The 18,381-nt window shown below is 43.6% G+C and overlaps 3 protein-coding genes across 3 annotated transcripts; 1 reads left to right on the forward strand and 2 right to left on the reverse strand.

Moving 5' to 3' along the window:
• Window positions 1-235: 235 nt before the first annotated feature.
• Window positions 236-994, forward strand: LOC124658134 (cyclin-dependent protein kinase inhibitor SMR6). The gene has a single exon (XM_047196558.1). The coding sequence runs from the start codon at window positions 335-337 to the stop codon at window positions 746-748; it is 414 nt and encodes a 137-aa protein (XP_047052514.1). The 5' UTR covers window positions 236-334; the 3' UTR covers window positions 749-994.
• A 4,117-nt stretch (window positions 995-5,111) lies between these two features.
• LOC124657250 lies at window positions 5,112-8,465 on the reverse strand. Its single transcript, XM_047195832.1, has 4 exons — window positions 6,235-8,465; window positions 5,920-6,124; window positions 5,541-5,840; window positions 5,112-5,142 (listed from the first exon to the last, which is right to left on the reverse strand). Exons 1-4 carry the CDS (start codon window positions 8,426-8,428, stop codon window positions 5,112-5,114), a joined length of 2,730 nt encoding a protein of 909 aa, XP_047051788.1. The 5' UTR covers window positions 8,429-8,465.
• A 3,094-nt stretch (window positions 8,466-11,559) lies between these two features.
• Window positions 11,560-15,422, reverse strand: LOC124653902 (NADH dehydrogenase [ubiquinone] 1 alpha subcomplex assembly factor 2). The gene is made up of 8 exons (XM_047192955.1): window positions 15,302-15,422; window positions 15,149-15,205; window positions 14,913-14,965; window positions 14,712-14,763; window positions 12,836-12,895; window positions 12,387-12,458; window positions 12,227-12,287; window positions 11,560-11,845 (listed from the first exon to the last, which is right to left on the reverse strand). Exons 1-8 carry the CDS (start codon window positions 15,414-15,416, stop codon window positions 11,782-11,784), a joined length of 534 nt encoding a protein of 177 aa, XP_047048911.1. The 5' UTR covers window positions 15,417-15,422; the 3' UTR covers window positions 11,560-11,781.
• Window positions 15,423-18,381: the final 2,959 nt, after the last annotated feature.

Raw genomic sequence — 18,381 nt, forward strand, 5'->3', positions numbered from 1 at the left:
TCTTTGCCCCATATACAATGGGTAGATGAACAAAAAAAAAAAATCCTGCAAACAGCATCACTGGCTGTCAGCAGTTAAGGATATAAATTCATAGCAAACTAAACCCCACAAAGTTGCAATTAAACCCTCATAAAAGCATTTCATTTCTCTCGCCTCCCTGCCACTCTCCTCTGTTCACTGCCGCTATTTAACACTTCGCGCTACCGCTCCCAACCTCTCTCTCTCTCGTCCTTTTTTTACCCAGCTCCTGCACCCACCGGAGAACAAGAATTCGATCCCATTCCAATTCCACCCACTTGCGCGGCGAATTTCACCGCCGATTCGGCCGACAGCGATGGCCACTTCCGCCGACGAGGGCTTACCGCCGCTGACGCCGATCAAGACGGCGTCTTTGGCGCCCCCTTCGCCGTCCACCGCTGATGCCGCCTCGGCCGCGCCGTCCCAGGCGGCGTCGACGACGACCACGCTAGTTTCGGCAGCAGAGGAGGACATAACGAAGCCGGCGATGGAGGATCAGAAGGACCCGGCGACTCCCACGTCGGAGGAGACCAGGCTCCGGTCGCCCGCGGTGTGCCCTCCGGCGCCGCGCAAGCCGCCGGTGCCTCGTCTGCCGGCCCTGAAGCGGAAGTCGCGGCCTACTTTTACGACGACGCCGACAGCCCGGGCGTGCTTCATCGTCCCGCGAGACCTCACCGCCGTGTTCCGGGCCATGCCCATGCCGCCGGAGAAGCGGATCCGGGCGTCCTGATGCTGCTGCGGCGATCTGCCACCGGCCGGCCTCCTGATCGGTTCGGTCGATTAATCTCTTGGAGAATTCTTCCAGTTCTTGTCTTTCTTTTTTCTCTTCTCCTTCCTTGGTCGCATGGCCATGGTATAAATTATGATTCTCTCTATATATAAATAAGATGTCGCTGTTCTTAGTTATATGTCCCTATTATCTCTTCCCATGGCTTCGATCGTGTAAAGGAGAATTTGCAGCTGTACAATTTGAGGAGGATGCTAGTGTACTGGATGGAGGCTGATAAAGGCCAAAAAAAAGCTGTAAGAAAAATTCAGTGATCTTGGTAGTAGTTATGATAGCTCTCTGAATTGTAATTATCTCCAGTTCATCTCTGTGTTCTTTGCTGATGCCGTATCTGCGAGTGATTTGGCCAATTTACCATGAATCCTCGTCCTAATCGCCGTTCAGCACAGGGCGAATGTGGCCGGCCGGCGGCCTGCGCTTGAAGAACAAGACAAAAGCGCTAATTAATTTGGGTAGATCGATCCACCAATCTCACTACCACTAATCAATTTGGATGCCTTCTCTGTCTGGCAATTCAGGGGGGTTTGGATGGCGAGCGTACTTTTGGCGGTGCCGCTGTCCGGCCAAATGCTGCTGAGAGAACAGACACCGAGAATCTTCTATGTTCATCAGGACATGACATAGTTTCCTTCCCCTCTGCAACTTTTCTGCACGGGTAAGTTGCCTTCTTTTTTCTTCCAGAAATCTCGACTTGTCTCAACCGTAACAGCCTACATGTGCTCTCCAAAATCAACAATCTGAATTTGTCTCTACCGTAACAGCCTACATGTACTCACCGAACCGCACATGTGAACTGTTGTGTCACAGCCGAAAACAGAGCCAAAAAGGAAAAATACAGAGCTCACGGTTGTGAAAGAAGGGATATGCAGGCCATGTGTAGCTGTATACATGGCCATCATCCTCCAAAGTTTGCTCTCAGGCATTTCACTTCTGTCTTTATTACAAGCCATACACAGCATAGCAGCACTGATACACATATGCATATTGCCACCTGCTGTCAGCCAGACCATATTTTTAAGGCAGCAGCCATGGAATCTAAGCTCCAAAAAAACATGCAGACTACACTGATATGAGTATTTCTTTTAACCACATTGGCTATACATACCCAAATCACAGTTTACATGAACAAAGTGTAAAAGGTAGACCAAAGCTGTTGATTGATTGTGCAGCTACTCACATTTCAGTTCACCAATCCAAAACATCTCTCTCTAGAAGAACAGGAAAAGGATCAGAGAGAGAGAGATAAAGCTAAGTTGGTGCCGTCACATGGGTTGTTACTTGCAGTTACGGACTGTGCAGTTGCCTCGAGGAACAGGTCGCAGCGCGCTTTTCTCTATCTCTATCCTAGGTAGGAGGAGATCAGGCTGACGCCGTTCTGTTATAGTACTGCATCGCAACTCCTCCTGCACCAACCTACTTCTTTTTCCAAGTAGTTTTTCACTCCTCTACTCTGCTCACCCAAAGAATGTCCTGGATTTTTCTTTCACCGCCGGTGATCCCAGTTGATGATATGATATTACCGATATACCGGCGGTAATACTACAATAATCGTCAGTACGTACGTCGTGACAGCACGTTCGGTAGAACGGGAGATAAAAATACGCAGGTGAGATGAAGTCAAATGGGGGCCCGTGAACATGCAAGTTGCAAGATTCATTTGGATTTTGGGGGTAGATAGCTCTTAATTTCTTCTCGCAGCTGGAATGTGAAGCGTTGAAATCCTCCTGCAGTGAATGAGTGAACTCCTCCAGCCGTTGGCTAGCTCTCTATAGCTACAAATAGCAGTAATTTCTTACGTTTCTTGTGGTGATTAAAAAGCCAAGCTAGGCAGGGGCAGCAGGTAATAAACACTCTGCGATCGTGGTAATAACAGCGGTGCTAATTTAATCCGCCATCGTCTCTTGACTGTTGATATGAGTAAGTGCCCGTTCATGCACGATGCCGGCCTTAGCAGGAGCACCTGCGATCGATGTCTCTTCTCGATCGAGCTGCATATGCTGTCAGGTCTGGCTTGCTGCCTGCATCAAGAGGCATGTTGAGGGATGAGCACCAAGATAACTTCTTTTTTCACAAAGATTCTTCAACAATTAATGTCCGCGGCAGAGCTCTGAAACTACTAACCGATCTCTGTGTTATTCATCGATTTAAATCGGATTTGATATCCCTAAGTCGTACGAGTATGATCGGCCCTGTCCATCAGAAGCAGTATAAAATGGATAGATCCGGCCTGTCAGCAGCGGCTGCTCGTCTCCACTCAGATTATATATAATCGACCGATCCCCTGATATAATAATGTAACAAAAAATATAAGGCGGGTAAGGTAAGAGCAAGAATAGTAAGTGGATGGTAATAGTGGCAACATTTTTCACCTTCTTCTGGTGGCATCTGTGCACAGTTCTGGATGACGTGTTGCCAGTTCTGGACCTGCATTTCGTCTCAGTAAACTATTTTTCCTAATATACTTTTTTAGAGAGAGAGAGAGAGAGAGAGAGTGTGTGTGTGTGTGAGAGAGAGAGTAAATCCACATGACTCCATTTTTCTTAGTTCTTTATTTTGTACAGCCATGCGTGAAGCTAGCTATAGGAAGCAATCAACTGAGCAGTAAATCCACATGACTCCACACCATAAGCATTTTGGTGTTAATTAGACAGGCAGCTATGGTAGATCCAAGCGCAAACGTGCCCACTTTACTGAGCCACACCAACCAGACATATTATCTTCCTAATAGTACCACTGCGACGACTAAACTCGCCATGGCCCCTTTAAGCTTTAGTAACCACCACCTTCCTTGCTAGATAAGCCAGCGGCTGGCCGTGTGCCAGAGGTACCTTGCCTTAATTCGAGGCACGGTTTCTATCTTTCTTCTTTTGTTACATGCTCTTTTATGGTGTAGGTTGTTCTTGAAATGAAAATGTTGTTTATCTGTTGAACTATCAGTTCAAAGTTTTGTTGTACTCTAGCACTATCGTTGCGGTTCTCTTTCATGACAATTTAATCTGCTTTTTTTCTTTGATGCAATATGGTGTGGCCATCTGTCTGCTGCCAAAATGCCATATAGCTCCAAGTGGCGCAATCAGATGGAATGATGTCATTCTATTTTTTTTTCAGAGAGAAGTGAAACAGACTTCCAAATAGCACTAAACTATGCTGATGTAGCTTTCTGGGGGCCACTTCGTCAGACTTTCATTCCCTAAACACTCCAGGAGTCAGGAGATACATATGTACAGAGGTTGAAAACAGAGCTGAAACAATCGAGGTTCAGTAAAATTCCTGATGATGGTAGGTAACCTAGCATGATATATATGGCACACTGACAACAGGGGTGGGTGATGGAGGACTAGATGGAAGACTACTGACTAGCATATACATATACAGCAAGAATGGAAACATAGCTGAAACCGCCCAGGGTTCAGTATAATTCCTAATGGAGTGATGGATTCCAGTAGCCCTATGCCTAGATTGCACAATAACTACTCCGCTTCTATATTGGAAAACACAGTGTTTGAGCTTCTGAAATGAAAAGAAATGTAGCAGTTACCAGATCCAAGCAGATAAGATGCTCACAGCCTGCCCTGAGCACTACTTAGATATTTCTTGATCCACATGAGAGTCAACTCCCTTACACCTACACCGGATTATGTCAATGAGAGCTTGCCAATAGAGATACTTCTTACTTAGAGGCACCGGAGTTGGACAACTCAAATTGCATTGACAGCGAACCCTTGGTAGGTAACCTAGCATGATACCTATGGCACAGTGACAACTGGGAACACGGGTGGGTGATGCAAGACTAGAATTTAAATAAGGAGATGATATACTGTCATGGTCCGCCACCATCATCATCATCATAGACTGACTTTTTATTGTTTTCTGAATACATATACTCCGTACCATATGCATTTTTGCAGATAAGGTCGTTTCCTGAATATGAATTAAGAGGAGGAATTCATGATCACAGGTTCGAACCTTGATGTGCAAGCAACTGTTCCTTTAAAGGCTTTTGACCACTGGCTAGGTCATGCTAGAGCTTTTGGGCACAGGAGGGTACAGAGTAGGAGACAACCATTGGATGCCAAGGCCATCAGTCCAACTCCAACAGACTCCAGACTGCATGTCCTGTAGCTAGATAATTAAGCACATGCCATCTACTTCCTCCTATCCTGTGTTTGTGGTATTGTAGAGGGCCAGGTCCCCATCACCTCAAGTGAAAGACATACAATGGTTTTCTAGTGTATGCAGTATGCACACACAGAACTGAATCTACCTATATATACATAGCGCTGAGAAGGAAATGGTTGCAAAAAGACTATACCATGACCTCCAGCATGCATGCCTTGCTGTCAACACGAAAAGCAGATAAACTGTTCAAGGTGAAATGATTGCCAGCTTGCCAGAAATTGTTTGCAGCTCACATGTGCATTTCCTAGTTAGTGTTTTCTTGATGCAAAACGGTGGTACAACAGTCTACACATGAAACTGTGGCATCTGAAGACAAGAAAAAGGGAAAGGATAAGGCGAAGCGATTCTGCAGATGCTAGTCAAGCTACAAGCTTAGAACAGGGGAAGGGTTGCAGCACTATTTTCAACTCCAGAACTAACCACGCTACGGTCAAGCTACCACCAGTCCATTCCGTGCATTGGGAAGCTTCGGAACCTGGTACACGAGTTCCAACTGCAGACCAGTTCACTATGACACATTGCGTCCAGCCTTCTAGGACTTGGGAGGCAGGCTTACTTTCCACCAGATTGAGCCACATAGATAAAAGGATCCTGATCTGGAAGTGGGCAATAATACGAGCCATCGGCCATCGACCAGGACATTGCCGCCACTGGGCCTGCTGGGGCATCTTCGCCATCTTCGATAGCGAGGAGTTCGTCGTCGTCTGAAGTCGCTTCAGCAAATGGTGCATCTATGCTCTCCCAGCCCAGGTCATCTCGGCAAAGAAGGCTAGGCTCTTCGCTGACCCATTCATCCAAAACGTCGATGTTGTCTAGGCTAATAGGGTCAATGTCCACTTTGCACTTGCGCAAGTTCCTGCAAGATGGTGGGTACGAGTAAGTGAAATTTGTCATGGGAGCATTTTGTACATCATGCAAGTCCCAATTGATTATACCTTTCTTTAAGCTTCAGATTATATTGAACAAAAACAATATCGTTTAGCCTTGATCGTTCAAGCGTGCTTAGCTTTGTGGAATGAAGATACTCGAAAACATCCCAGTTCCTTTCGCAGCCTGTTGCACTACAACATTGGCTAAGGACTCGTATCGCAAGACTTTGGAGTTCTAAAGTTCCATTGCCAAAGTTCTCCCACCATGCAACTAATAAACAAAGATGTAAATCATGAGAATGAAGAATGCCAACACAAGAAACATAAACTCTTGTCTTAAAATACCTCAGACACAGGTCAGAACCTGGACAACATCATTACCTGGATTAAGTTTCTCTCGTTGACGAATTGCAATTGGAAGGCCAAAGTCACCAATTGATTTCTTGTACTCCTCAAGCTGGAGAAATACCTTGTCTTGGGTCTCATCACCAAGGACCAAACTAGTGATTGTCTTAATAAGCCCCCGAGACACAATGTTTTGCATCTTAAAAGAAAGACTGAAGTAAATAGCAGGATTGAAAAAACATCCTGCTGCATGCAATGGACTGTTAAGTTGCTTCTCCAACCTAGCCTCAATTACTCTAACATAAGGCCCATACAGACAAGCATTGTGCATCAGCCTTCTCCTTATTGATTCCTTTGCCTTTTCCATAGCATCATACAAGTAACCCATTGAAGGTTTTTCATTACTATCCACCAAGCGTAGTACACACAGCAGTGGCTCAGTGACTTTTGCTACATGTTTGCACTGGGCCCAAAAATCGACATCTTTCAAAATAATAGCTGCAATCTCTTTTCCCACACCACTTTTACCATAAGTTGATTTCACCCATTTGTTACTGGTAACCATTTGACGTAGTTCTTTCTCAAATTTAAGAATGCACTGGAGAGTGAGAAAATGTGTAGCATATCTTGTGATGGATGGACGACACAGATCTTTACCATTTGTGAAATCTTTCCTCATCAAAGACAAAACCCATGCATGATTATATATGAACTTTGTTATCTTCCTTGCTTTACTTAAAGTTTCACTGATCATAGGGAAATATCTAGGATCTGCAAAGTTCTCCAACATCAAATCAATGCAACGTGCAGCACATGGAGACCAAATAAAAGTGCCGTATCTTTTTTCCAAAAGATTAACAGCAACCTTGTATGTTTCATCTATGTCAGTGATAAACTGAACAATGTTTTCTGGTCCAACTTCTCTAACAACCTGATCAAAGATCGCAAGTAAAGATGATTCCTCTGTTGTATCAACAGATTTCAAAAACATGGTACCTCGTGGACAGCGCACAAGAAAATTTGTGAAACTACCCTTTCCATGATTTATCTGTCTGTCAACAATGACTGAACAGCCATAAACACTCCATTCTCTCTTCAGATCATTAAGGTATTCACGAATGTCAGCAGCAACGTCTTTCAACAGTGGCCCACGTAGGTCATGATATGATGGTCCCTTGAAGCTCAATCCAGCAGATGATATGGCATGTATCATTGGCTGATAGAAAGGAGATTTAGCCGCACTAAAGGGTATATTGACATCGTGCCACCATCTTGCCATAGCAATTCTAGCATTGTGTAACAGATCATTTGGAGCATCTAAGCTATCCCTGCTATCTTGAACCATGTCTTCTGGAGCTACCGGTCCACCACTGTTTGGTTCTGAACCTATAACGGCTTCAGGAGAAAGGCATCCAGATCTTCGCTTCCTTGACGGTCCAAATTGACTTGCAGAGCCTTCTTCCGTCGTCAAATTAGCATCCAAAGAATCGTCAAATAGGACTCTAGTTCCATGCCGTGTTCTGTTCCTTCTTTCCTCCTTTATTCGCAGCTCATCAACTAATTCCATCATCTGACGCCTGACATCTTTGGGCACCTTCCTGCAAGATTCAACCTGGCCTGGAACTCCAGCAAGATGATATTTAAGGCGCGTGATGCCGCCACCACCAATCTTCTTCCCACAATGAAGACAAATTATAGCATTCCTTGAATCAGCATCTACCTTTGCATGACTCCAAGCATTGTGTAGCAGATCATCTGGAGCATCTGAACCATCCCTGACATCTTGAACACTGTCTTCTGGAGCTACCAAGCCAGCACTGCCTGGTTCTGAACCTGTAACAGTTTCTGGAGAAACGCATCCTGATCTTCGCTTCCTTGACGGTCTAGATTGACTTGCAGAGCCTCCTTCCATCGTCAAATCAACATCCGAAGAATTGTCAGGACGTGAATTCTTGCCAGCTCTAGTTTCATGCCGTGTTCTGTTCCTTCTTTCCTCCTTTATCCGCAGCTCAGCAACTAATCCCAGCATTTGACGCTTGACATCTTTGGGCACCTTCCTGCAAGGTTCAACTTGGCCAGTAATTCCAGCAAGATGATATTTAAGGCGCGTAATGCCGCCGCCACCAATCTTCTTCCCGCAATGAAGACATATTATGCCATTCCTTGAACCGGCATCTGCCTTTGCATGACTCCAAGCAATTTTTTTTGAGGAAGGTGGAGATGATGCCATGTAGGTGCCTCCAGTTGACTAGGCAGCAGGTATCTCGGTTCTTATAGGCAGAATCAAAGAAAAAATCAGTCAGACATGTCGGAAGAACTATTACTGGATAATAAGTACAGTATATCACTACACATTTGCTAAATGACTAACCATACAAGCAAAGTTCAAAACTAATTCATATCACAAGAACAATACCCTTTCAGTACCCTTCGGGTTTTGTGATGTATGTTTTTTGTCCGTTCTTTGTGGTACGTTTCAATAAAATGCAACAAAAGCCGTATGCATCGATTGATGCAGAGGCTGGGGCTGCCCCATTTCAGAAAAAAAAAACGTTTCAGTACAAAACCTTTTGGTAGTACATTTAGCACAGCAGGATATTAAGTGCATATCAGCAAAATAAAGCATGTACACCTTGTTCATTCTTGTGCATAGTCCTTAAGCACATATATGTTAAGCTAGGATCGAACAAAGCAGGTAACTTTGCATTTCGGCTTGTTCCGCAGCTAAGCGGTGCAATTTTCACATCCACCGTGCAGACCGAAAATAATAATCCTAATTAAACACCGCAAAAGTGTTGAGGGTATGCTGGAAGATCCACAATTAACGGCTCCCACTAGATTAAGCTTTTTTCTTGAGAAGCCACTAGATTAAGGCATTAAGCTAGAGAAATACTGTCTGCTGATTCCAGCGGTTGTCTGTCACCAACGATGCAGCAACTGTTACAAACCACAGGCATCAACAACTCGCAAGGTACTCCGGTGGTAACCGGTGACCGGGACCGTGTCGTGACGGAAAACCGCCGGATTTCAGCTCAACGGAACCCGAGTCACTTGTCGCTATGATTTTGGCAAGCACAGTGAACTGAATACAGTAGGAGCGGAGAGCACGTGGACCCACCTTCCGTCGACCAGCTTGTCGAAGTAGAGCTCGGCAACGCCCGCGGCTTCCGTCTTGGCGGCGCGCTACTCAAGGCGGAAGCTTTGCTGGGCGAGCTCGGAGGGGGAAGGTATCTGGATGGATTCCGGCGAGCCACGGCGGAGGGGGAATGTTCAGGGCAGGAGAGGGCGGCAGCTACCGGCGCAGGTCGGCGAGGTTTGCATGGATTCCGGCGGTTACCGGCGGGGATTCGGCCGCCGCTCCCGTCGGCATTCGGGGGCGGTTACCGTTAGGGTTTGGGTGGAAGATAATTGTTTCGGTCAGGAGATTGGGCTATGAGACGGAATTGGGATTCTGGCCCAATTAGACGTGCAAGGATGAAATGGGCCGGCCTAATACTGAGCTCGAGCACTCGGAAGTCTGAACCGAGATTCGGAAAAGCAAGACTTGAAAAAAGGGCCGTGCTTGGCGTCGGTCGCCCGATTTTGGGATGAAAATCGGTTGTAGGCCCCGCATTACTGCCGCATGCTGCTGTTGAGTAGTACGACGCGTCACGTCTTCACATCCCGCGTCTCGCGCTGCACGCTTCCAACATCAGTCGATTCCAGCCTCAGGTCAAACCCGCTAAACTAGCTAGTAGCTAGCTGTTGGGCTACATCACAGTCTCGTGAATGCTGATATGTAGTGTTTGCTTCCACACTTTCTCTCCCTAACACGTGACAACTTTTCATAGGTAACTTGCGTTGTTCTTTGGTGTTTGTACAACAAAAGTAATCTAGCTCGAGGTATTTACAACAAAAGTAATCCTGTTGAGGTGTTTACAACAATAGTTAATAATAATTTCAACAAAAAATAACACTTTTAGCATTAATAATACTAGTAGTGATTTCCCTACCAAAAATCTATTTACAATAAATCAGTAAAGTTTACAACAATAATTATTAGAAAATTTAACCAAAAAATTGTATATTCACAATAAATTAGTAAAGTATTTACAACAAATATTTATTAGCATTTACAACAAATAATTATCAGCAAATTTACAAAAAAGGTATTTACAACAAATCAGTAAAGTATTTTCATCAATAATTATCAGCAAAATTAAGAACAATTAAGTACTTACAACAAATTAGTAAAAACAAGTCAGCAACATATTTACAACAATAATTAACAACAAAAAACAACAAATAATTTAGGTGTTTACAACAAATAGCTAGCAATAGTTTTAACGAAAAAAATCCCCATGCCAAAATTTTCTTTACAACAAATTGCCAATATATTTACAATAAAAACTAGCAAGAAAAACAACAAAAAATATTACCGTACCAGCCCCACACCTCCTTAGCCAGCTAACTCCACAAAATCTAGCATTTGTGACTTGGAAAGGACCTTAGGTAAGCTGGTCCATATTTTTTGCTATCAACCAAGCATGCAGGTAGCTAGCTAAAGTCAGCTAGCCTGGCACATCGTAGGGTTAGCCCATCTCATCTCGTAGGTACTAGTACGTGAAAGTCACATACGCATAGTCAGGACAAGCTACTACGCGCTTGCGAGAGACAGCCGAAGCTAGCTAGCTGCACGGTGCCAGCTACACGCGTGGGATTTGACTTCTGAGAGGAGAGCGAGAAAGCTAGCAGGAGCTGGGCACGTGCGAAGGAACCGTGCGGGAGAAGGGTGGGGCCGGTCCTGTCGCGCGGGAGAAGAAGCGCACGCGCAGTCGGGACGACCGATAGCCGCGCGAGATCGGTCGCCTGATTTCAAGCGTTTTCCTTGAAAAAAACTCGGCACTCTATTGGCATGTGCTTGGATGCTCAGAAAATGTGTCAACTTTTTGTGTTGAGTTTAAATTTGGAATTCGTGTTCTTTCATGCATACAACTAGTTTTTAACAATATAGGTACTCGTCTAAGCATAACCCGAAACAGAAAATTGTACTCATCATCAAAAAAGGACATGCATGAGAAATGTCAAAAGCAAAAAAAGAAAGAAGAAAAAACCATATGATATTCGCACTAACTGCATTTAGTTTCAATAATCTATATAAGTCTTTAACAAATAACTGTATCACGACTACTTAACAAACAAGTTTTCATGTGACTTTGCTACTTTGACAGTAATACTACACCAACTCCAGCTGTTAAACCATGGAAACGAAAAACAGACCTCTTAATTTCTCAATAAGTAAGTCTGAGTAGTTTGTCATCCAAATTTTTGCTAAAGCCAACAACTGTCCATCAAAACTAGCACCGAAGAATTCGGCAAAAAAAAAAAAACACAGGTGCTGCCAAGCGAGGTGAGGCCTCACTGAACTTTAACAGATAGCAAACATACGTTGTCTGATTGTCGCACAGCATACAAAATTTCCCATTTCTCGTATCAAATGGTAAAGGTGAGCATAATCTTAGGAGAACCTATCAGCAAAGCTGCTGTCAGCAGATAGGCCAAAGGAAATGGTCGAGCATTGGCCCTTCCTCTGCTGGATTGTATTCATGATGGTGGCAGCCAAGTTCCTGGCTTAAAAGATGCACCGGTACCTGTTGGTTCGGTAGACCTGAAACGAAATGAACATGGCTTCAGATCAACGAAGTCAGATGAAGGTAACATCAGTTTGTTGCATGTTCTTTTAGTTCCCAGATGAGCTAGAGTTGCTGTATGAGTGGACATGCATCATTTCTATCCTCAGACTTTATAGATCAACCTTGTTTTACATACAATTAAACAATATCCAGTTCATCAGTTGCGGAATTGCACTGAGTTATTGGAGGCAGATACAAAACAAAAGGCAGGCGTCGCTCCCTAAAGATACAGTACAATAGCATACACTAGTCAATGATTGGCATTATACACTTGAAGGAAATAGCCAGCGGATAAATGACATATCAACACAAATAATACTGACATTTAGAAAAATAAATGTTGCATTGGAACACACCTGTCATTATCTGTTGTGGCATCTTCTGCATCAGTCGGACCATTAGGCTTAGACTCAGGTCCTAAACAATGCACAGAAATGTTATTGCATATGTTTGGACTAAACCTATGTCGCCATCGTAATTCATGACAGATAACGGATAAGACTAAGACTATGTTACCTTTCTTTTGATCTACAGAAGTACCAGGGAACTGCTGCGTAAAACTTCTCAGATTTGGAGATTCGGTTTTCCCTATATTTGAAAGAAAATCAACAGCAGACGTTCAAAAGGAAGAAAATGCAATATGATACTGTGCTATTTCCCTCCTTCAGTTACAGAATAGGACACACTACTTGGGAAAACATAATGATTCAGGTATAACAAATTGCTAGTTCCATACAAGCTTTGACAGGAACGCACAAAGTCAAGTATTAGTTTCACTGCCATGTATCCAAGAAATAAGTCTGGAAACTAAGCAGTGCAGCTGTGCAGGTAACCACATAATTGGTCTGACAGGTGTTGTGGAACAGGGCAAATAATGATTGGGGTTTTCACGCAGTAAACAGCCAATTGAAGGAATTCCAAAGGGACATACAAATGCTGATGGAAAAGTAACATCAAGAACATACCGATTTTCTTGACTGGTCGGACACCAGCCCTTCTTTCCTCTTCTTCTTTCTTTTTGAGAACTTGATTGAACATAGATCAAATGTATTAGTGGAGAATCATATACAAGAAGAACTTGATGAGGCAAAGCTTATGAATACGATCTTGTATTGCAGTGCAACTAGAATTAAAGTTTCACAAGGGAAGAAAACACCTTATGCAATGGTAGATATAATCCTAGTAACAGTTTTTAAAAGTAGAAGCAGCATGCCTTGCACAGCGATTGGTCATCACTCCAACATGTTCTCTATATGTGTCACACCTAGAGTGACCTCCATGTAACTGACAGAGTCAAAACTCTAAACAGAGTAAGAGAAAGGTAGGGAGCAGGACAAGGAAGGCGCCATCAGGATCAGGGGACAAGAATGTGCACTTGGGTTGGAATCAGTCTTTCAGGCAATGTATTGAAGGCGGACTGACTGTATGCTGTGGTAGGAGTGTCAGTGAGATGAATAACGGAGAACTATACAATAACACTGAAAATTTAGCATCAATGTTGATAATACACGTCTCTGACCATCATTCTCCCATTTGTACTATCTAGTGAAAGTAACGAGAAATGGAGGATTACCAAATTAGCACAAAATGCATATAGGAGCAACCATACGGCAGAGTACGACAACAATAGCTAACACATTCCTATGAGTGTGACCCCCAACAAGCAAGTGGAATTGTTCACGAGAGGCATACTCAAATTACTTTTGCACAGAGTTACACACATTTGATATGCATTTTCGTAGCAATTAATGCAGAACATAAGAACCTCAAGTAATATACATGTGCTGTGCGAGAGTGGCGATACGTAGGCCGAGTTACACGTAGGCCGTTTTTCTTTGAATCTATGAAAATTTCATTTTAGACATGTCAAAAAATTTCAAAAAAAAAAAAACATGATATAGAGAATGTTGGAATCTATCAATGTGTAAATTTTCAGATTGAAATAAATTGTATTTTCGACTCAGAAAAAATAAAAAATCTTGATTTCATCATTGGTGAATAGTAATGAACAGTACACTATAATCTAGATTTGATTTTGTCATTTTGTGAGATTTTGTCATTTTTACTGAGGACAAAATACAATGAATTTCAACTTGAAAATTTACACATTGATAGATTCCAACGTTCTCTCTGTCTATGTATTTTTTTCCAAAATTTTCTAAAACTTTAAAATCAAAAAAGGCACCGGGCTACATGTAGCCCGGGCTACAAAAGAGGTTTTCCTGTGCTCTGCTCTATGAAATACTTAAGAGAACATGTTGAGAGCTATGGTTCTTCCTCATACAGTAACATTCTTAATAAGCATATACATAATAGGCAGTGAATGAAGCTTAAGATCAAAAGCACATGCAGGGTTAGGAGTTGGAAACTTGGAATCACCAGGTACATACGTTCAACATTCCTATGACTATGAGTGTGGCCCCTAAAGGAGCAACGAGAAATATAGAATTAATGAATTAGCACAAAATGCATATAGGAGCAACCATAACTATAAGGCAGAGTACAGCAACAATAGCTAACATATTCCTATGAGTGTGACCCCCAACAAACAAGTGGCATTGCTCACGAGAGGCATACTCAAATTACTTTTGCATGGAGTTCCGCGCACATTTGCTATGCATTTCCGTAGCAATTAATGCAGAACATAAGAACCTCAAGATCAAATTACTTTTCGGAGTAATATACATGTGCTCTGCTCTATGACATACTTAAGAGAACATGTTGAGAGCTATGGTTCTTCCTCATACGTCATACAGTAACATTTTTGTAGGCAATGAATGAAGCTTAAGATCAAAAGCACATGGGTTAGGAGTTGGAAACTTGGAATCACCAGGTACATACGTTCAACATTTTGCCTGACACGCTCACGCCTTGCCTCCAGCTCAGCCAATTCCTGTCTCAATGCAACAGCACATCAGTACCAGACACAATGAACATACTGCTTCTCTTACTAGTTTCTACTATGCACGAATAAGTAAATAATCTAAGAACATTTGTCAGAAAATAAAAACATGTGAGGACTGGAACCATCTTACTCCTTACCTCTGGTGTGGGGGCTTTCTTCCTTTGTCCATTCAACCAGCAAATCCACTCAACTACAAGTAGGACGCAACTGTGAGAATGAGATACTGCCTACTCATTGGCAAATCCAAGTATACCGGCTCAGAGTCAGAATGAAGGCCGTAAACCATACATGCCTGCAAAAACATTTGTCAGTACCAGTCAGCATAGGGAAACTACAGATCCTCACAGGCCAAAGAAGCAATATGATGTGTAACCTGGAACAGTGGTCGGGTCCTGGTCGCCCTTGAACTCCACCCACCGCTTCTCCTTCACTGTTTAGGCCATCACAAAGCAGAAACACCATTACATTAGGAAAGAAGAGACGAAGAGGAACACAATTGACGACGGGCGCGGGAGGAGACACGTACTGGCGCCGTCGACCTCCTCGACGAGGGAGAAGTAGTTGTTGCCGGCCCTGTCGACGCCCACCTGCGTCCGGGACCGGAACATCCCCATCATCCGCGCCACCAGCCGCTTCGCCATCGCCCCGCCGCCGCCGCCGCCACTGCCCGCCTTCGCCGGTTAACCGCTCGCCCGAACCGGCTCCCGCGACGCCACCTGAGCGCCTCTTCCGCCCCCTCCTCCTCCTCTGGCCGTCGGTTGCTCAGCCACTTGAAAGGAGCGATGAACTATAGTGGGATTGGAGGATTTGGGGATCGGGAGGAAAGGTGCGGGTAAGGGCAAGTGGGCACAACAGCGCGAGGTCTACAGAGTGCAGGGATTGAACCGTGGACGTCGAGATGCGACTTACCCCGCGCCGACTTGCAGCGCCGCCGCTCGCCGGAGTTGGCGCCGCCGACGTGTTCGCCTGAGAGAACTCGGTGGGCGGCTGGGAGAAAAACAACGGGACCCGACGACCCGTGGCCCGTGGGTTAGCCAGGTGAGAACAGCCTCTCGGCTTGGGTTTAGGTCCAACCAGGAAAAATTGGTACAGTACCATTTCGTTTTTCTTTTTTTGTCCAAACCGAATACGGGAACATAACCATTCCATTTCTCCAAAATAAAACCATCCCATTCCATTCTATGTCGTTTCAGAACCGAACACACCATAAATGTACACTCACCCAGCAACAGCCAGTCCCGACAATAGGCTTAACTCTTTTTGCAAATCAGTAGGCTTAAACTTAGATATCTTACCTTGTACTTCAAGTCTCTCCACCTATTGTACATCTATATATACCCTATGACGGTCATCACAATAAACATGAAACATTACAGGAAATCATCTGCTTTTATAGACCATTCTACTAGTACACTTAGTTATACCAACATGCTAGAATATTATAATCATTTTGTTGTTACCGACAAGGAAAAATAATTTTAATGAGAAATAGACCTTCAAACAGTATGTATGTATGCATCTATGGCTACAAGTCCTCACTATATGTCACTATTTTTCTCTACAACCAACACATGTATGCAAGAGATTGCATGAACTTCGTTGATTAGGCCACACACTCTTATATTGCGTGTGTTACTCTAATTCAATAGCCCGTGTACCTAATGTACAATAAGGATGCAAAAGAAAAATCCAAACAATAAAATATAATTTGAAACAAAGTGCGAAAGCAAAATAGGATATATGATGTAAGATATGCAATGTTGTTTTATTTAGTCAATATTTAGTCTATGATAGATTCACTCGACGACAATTAAAACGTAGAAATTTTCCAAAGGATAACATGTATCACATGCATAGGGATGTGCTACAAATGAATGAACTAAAAATAAGTTGAGTTGGACTACAGAATTTTATTAAATTGGACGATTTCGACAAGTAGATGCATTCAGCAGACCATACTAGTTTCACAAAAACTCGCTCTCTCAAAATGGCATACCAAATTGGTGTAGCAATGTTGATCATGAGATAATATGTTTTTCCAATTATCAATGTTTCATGTTCGAATGCAAATATTTTTCTTGTGGTGCATGAAAAGACGAAAACCAGAGGAATGATCTCCGACAAATAAACACACTAAACATGTGAACAGTCTATAAACGCTTGCAGTAGGAACAATAAAATACTCCCTCCGTGAATTCTGTGACTGGCTAACATATTGTTTTTTTGCGGGGTAAACGGGATTGTATTAATCAAATAATAGTGTTGTTACAATCCCGAAGGATGCGGCCCAACAGAGGCTCTGGAGCCGACCCTAACTAAACATCATTTCTATCCTCCCTCATACCAAAACTAGCTAACTCATAACTAGCAGTGTTCTGCAACCTAGGAATCTTAGTAATAGAAACAATATATTGTGAAGAAAGTAATAAACGAAGGTCCTCCACTAAATGTGCAAGACAAGATTTGTCTGCATCAGTACTTGTCACCATCCTGACCATCTCCAAACTATCAGTTTCCACGAGGATGCCATCTTGGTTGAGTTCAAGCGCCAACCGTACTCCTTCAATGCATGCACTAATCTCCGCCTCGAGAGCAGAAGAACACAAGCGCAGTGATCTGCAGGCCGTGAAGACGATGGAGCCATCACTACGCCGCAAGATTATACCCACGCCGGCACTTCATGACTGCGCCATATAGGCATCATCCATGTTGAGCTTCAGCATACCATCAGGGGTATTAGTTGGTTGGGCATCAATTACTTGCTTCCCCTTTAGAACATCCTCAGGCTTCATCTTACGAATATTTTCCAAGGATTGTAAGTAGCTGCAGATGAACCTACGCGACCCATCAATTGGAGGCAGCGGCTTGTCATGTGTAATCTCATTACTTGCATACCAGATCCTCCATGCAATCATCAGGATCCGACCACATTGTTGTGTCGACAGAGGCAACAGCCAATTTTCTAGCCAATCCTCACGTATGGGCATGGGAATTCTTGGAATATACCACACTTCCCTCATTGCCTCCCAGAGAGCTGATGCATGGGAACATTGTACCATAGCATGGTAAATATTCTCATGTTCATTTTCACAAATCCTACACATACCTGACACTGGCATATGATGCTTTCTTTTATTCTCTTCTGTCGCTAAACCAGCATAGAGAGCTTTCCATGCAAAGATATGCACCTTCCCCGGTATATTGCATGACCAAACTTTTTTCCAGATCGGTTTATCTCCCAAAGGCGATGAGCTGCTCGCTGCATTTGCTCGGCCATGTTGGACCAGACGAAGACCAATCCAATACACGCTCCTCACCGAGAACAAACCACTCTTTTCAGGCTGCCATGCCATAATATCCTTGGGCATACGATCTGAAATTTTAATTCTCAATATTCTGTCCGCATCAATCGACGGAAAGGTTTTGCGGACAAGGGCTTTGATGTCTACGGGTGCTTCTATTCTTGTAGATAGTGTTGGGCCTCCAAGAGCAGAGGTTTGTAGAACAGCAGAAAGTTTCCCTTAAGTGGATCACCCAAGGTTTATCGAACTCAGGGAGGAAGAGGTCAAAGATATCCCTCTCATGCAACCCTGCAACCACAAAGCA

This window comes from Lolium rigidum, chromosome 5 (assembly GCF_022539505.1).
Source record: "Lolium rigidum isolate FL_2022 chromosome 5, APGP_CSIRO_Lrig_0.1, whole genome shotgun sequence".
Lineage (NCBI taxonomy): Eukaryota > Viridiplantae > Streptophyta > Magnoliopsida > Poales > Poaceae > Lolium > Lolium rigidum.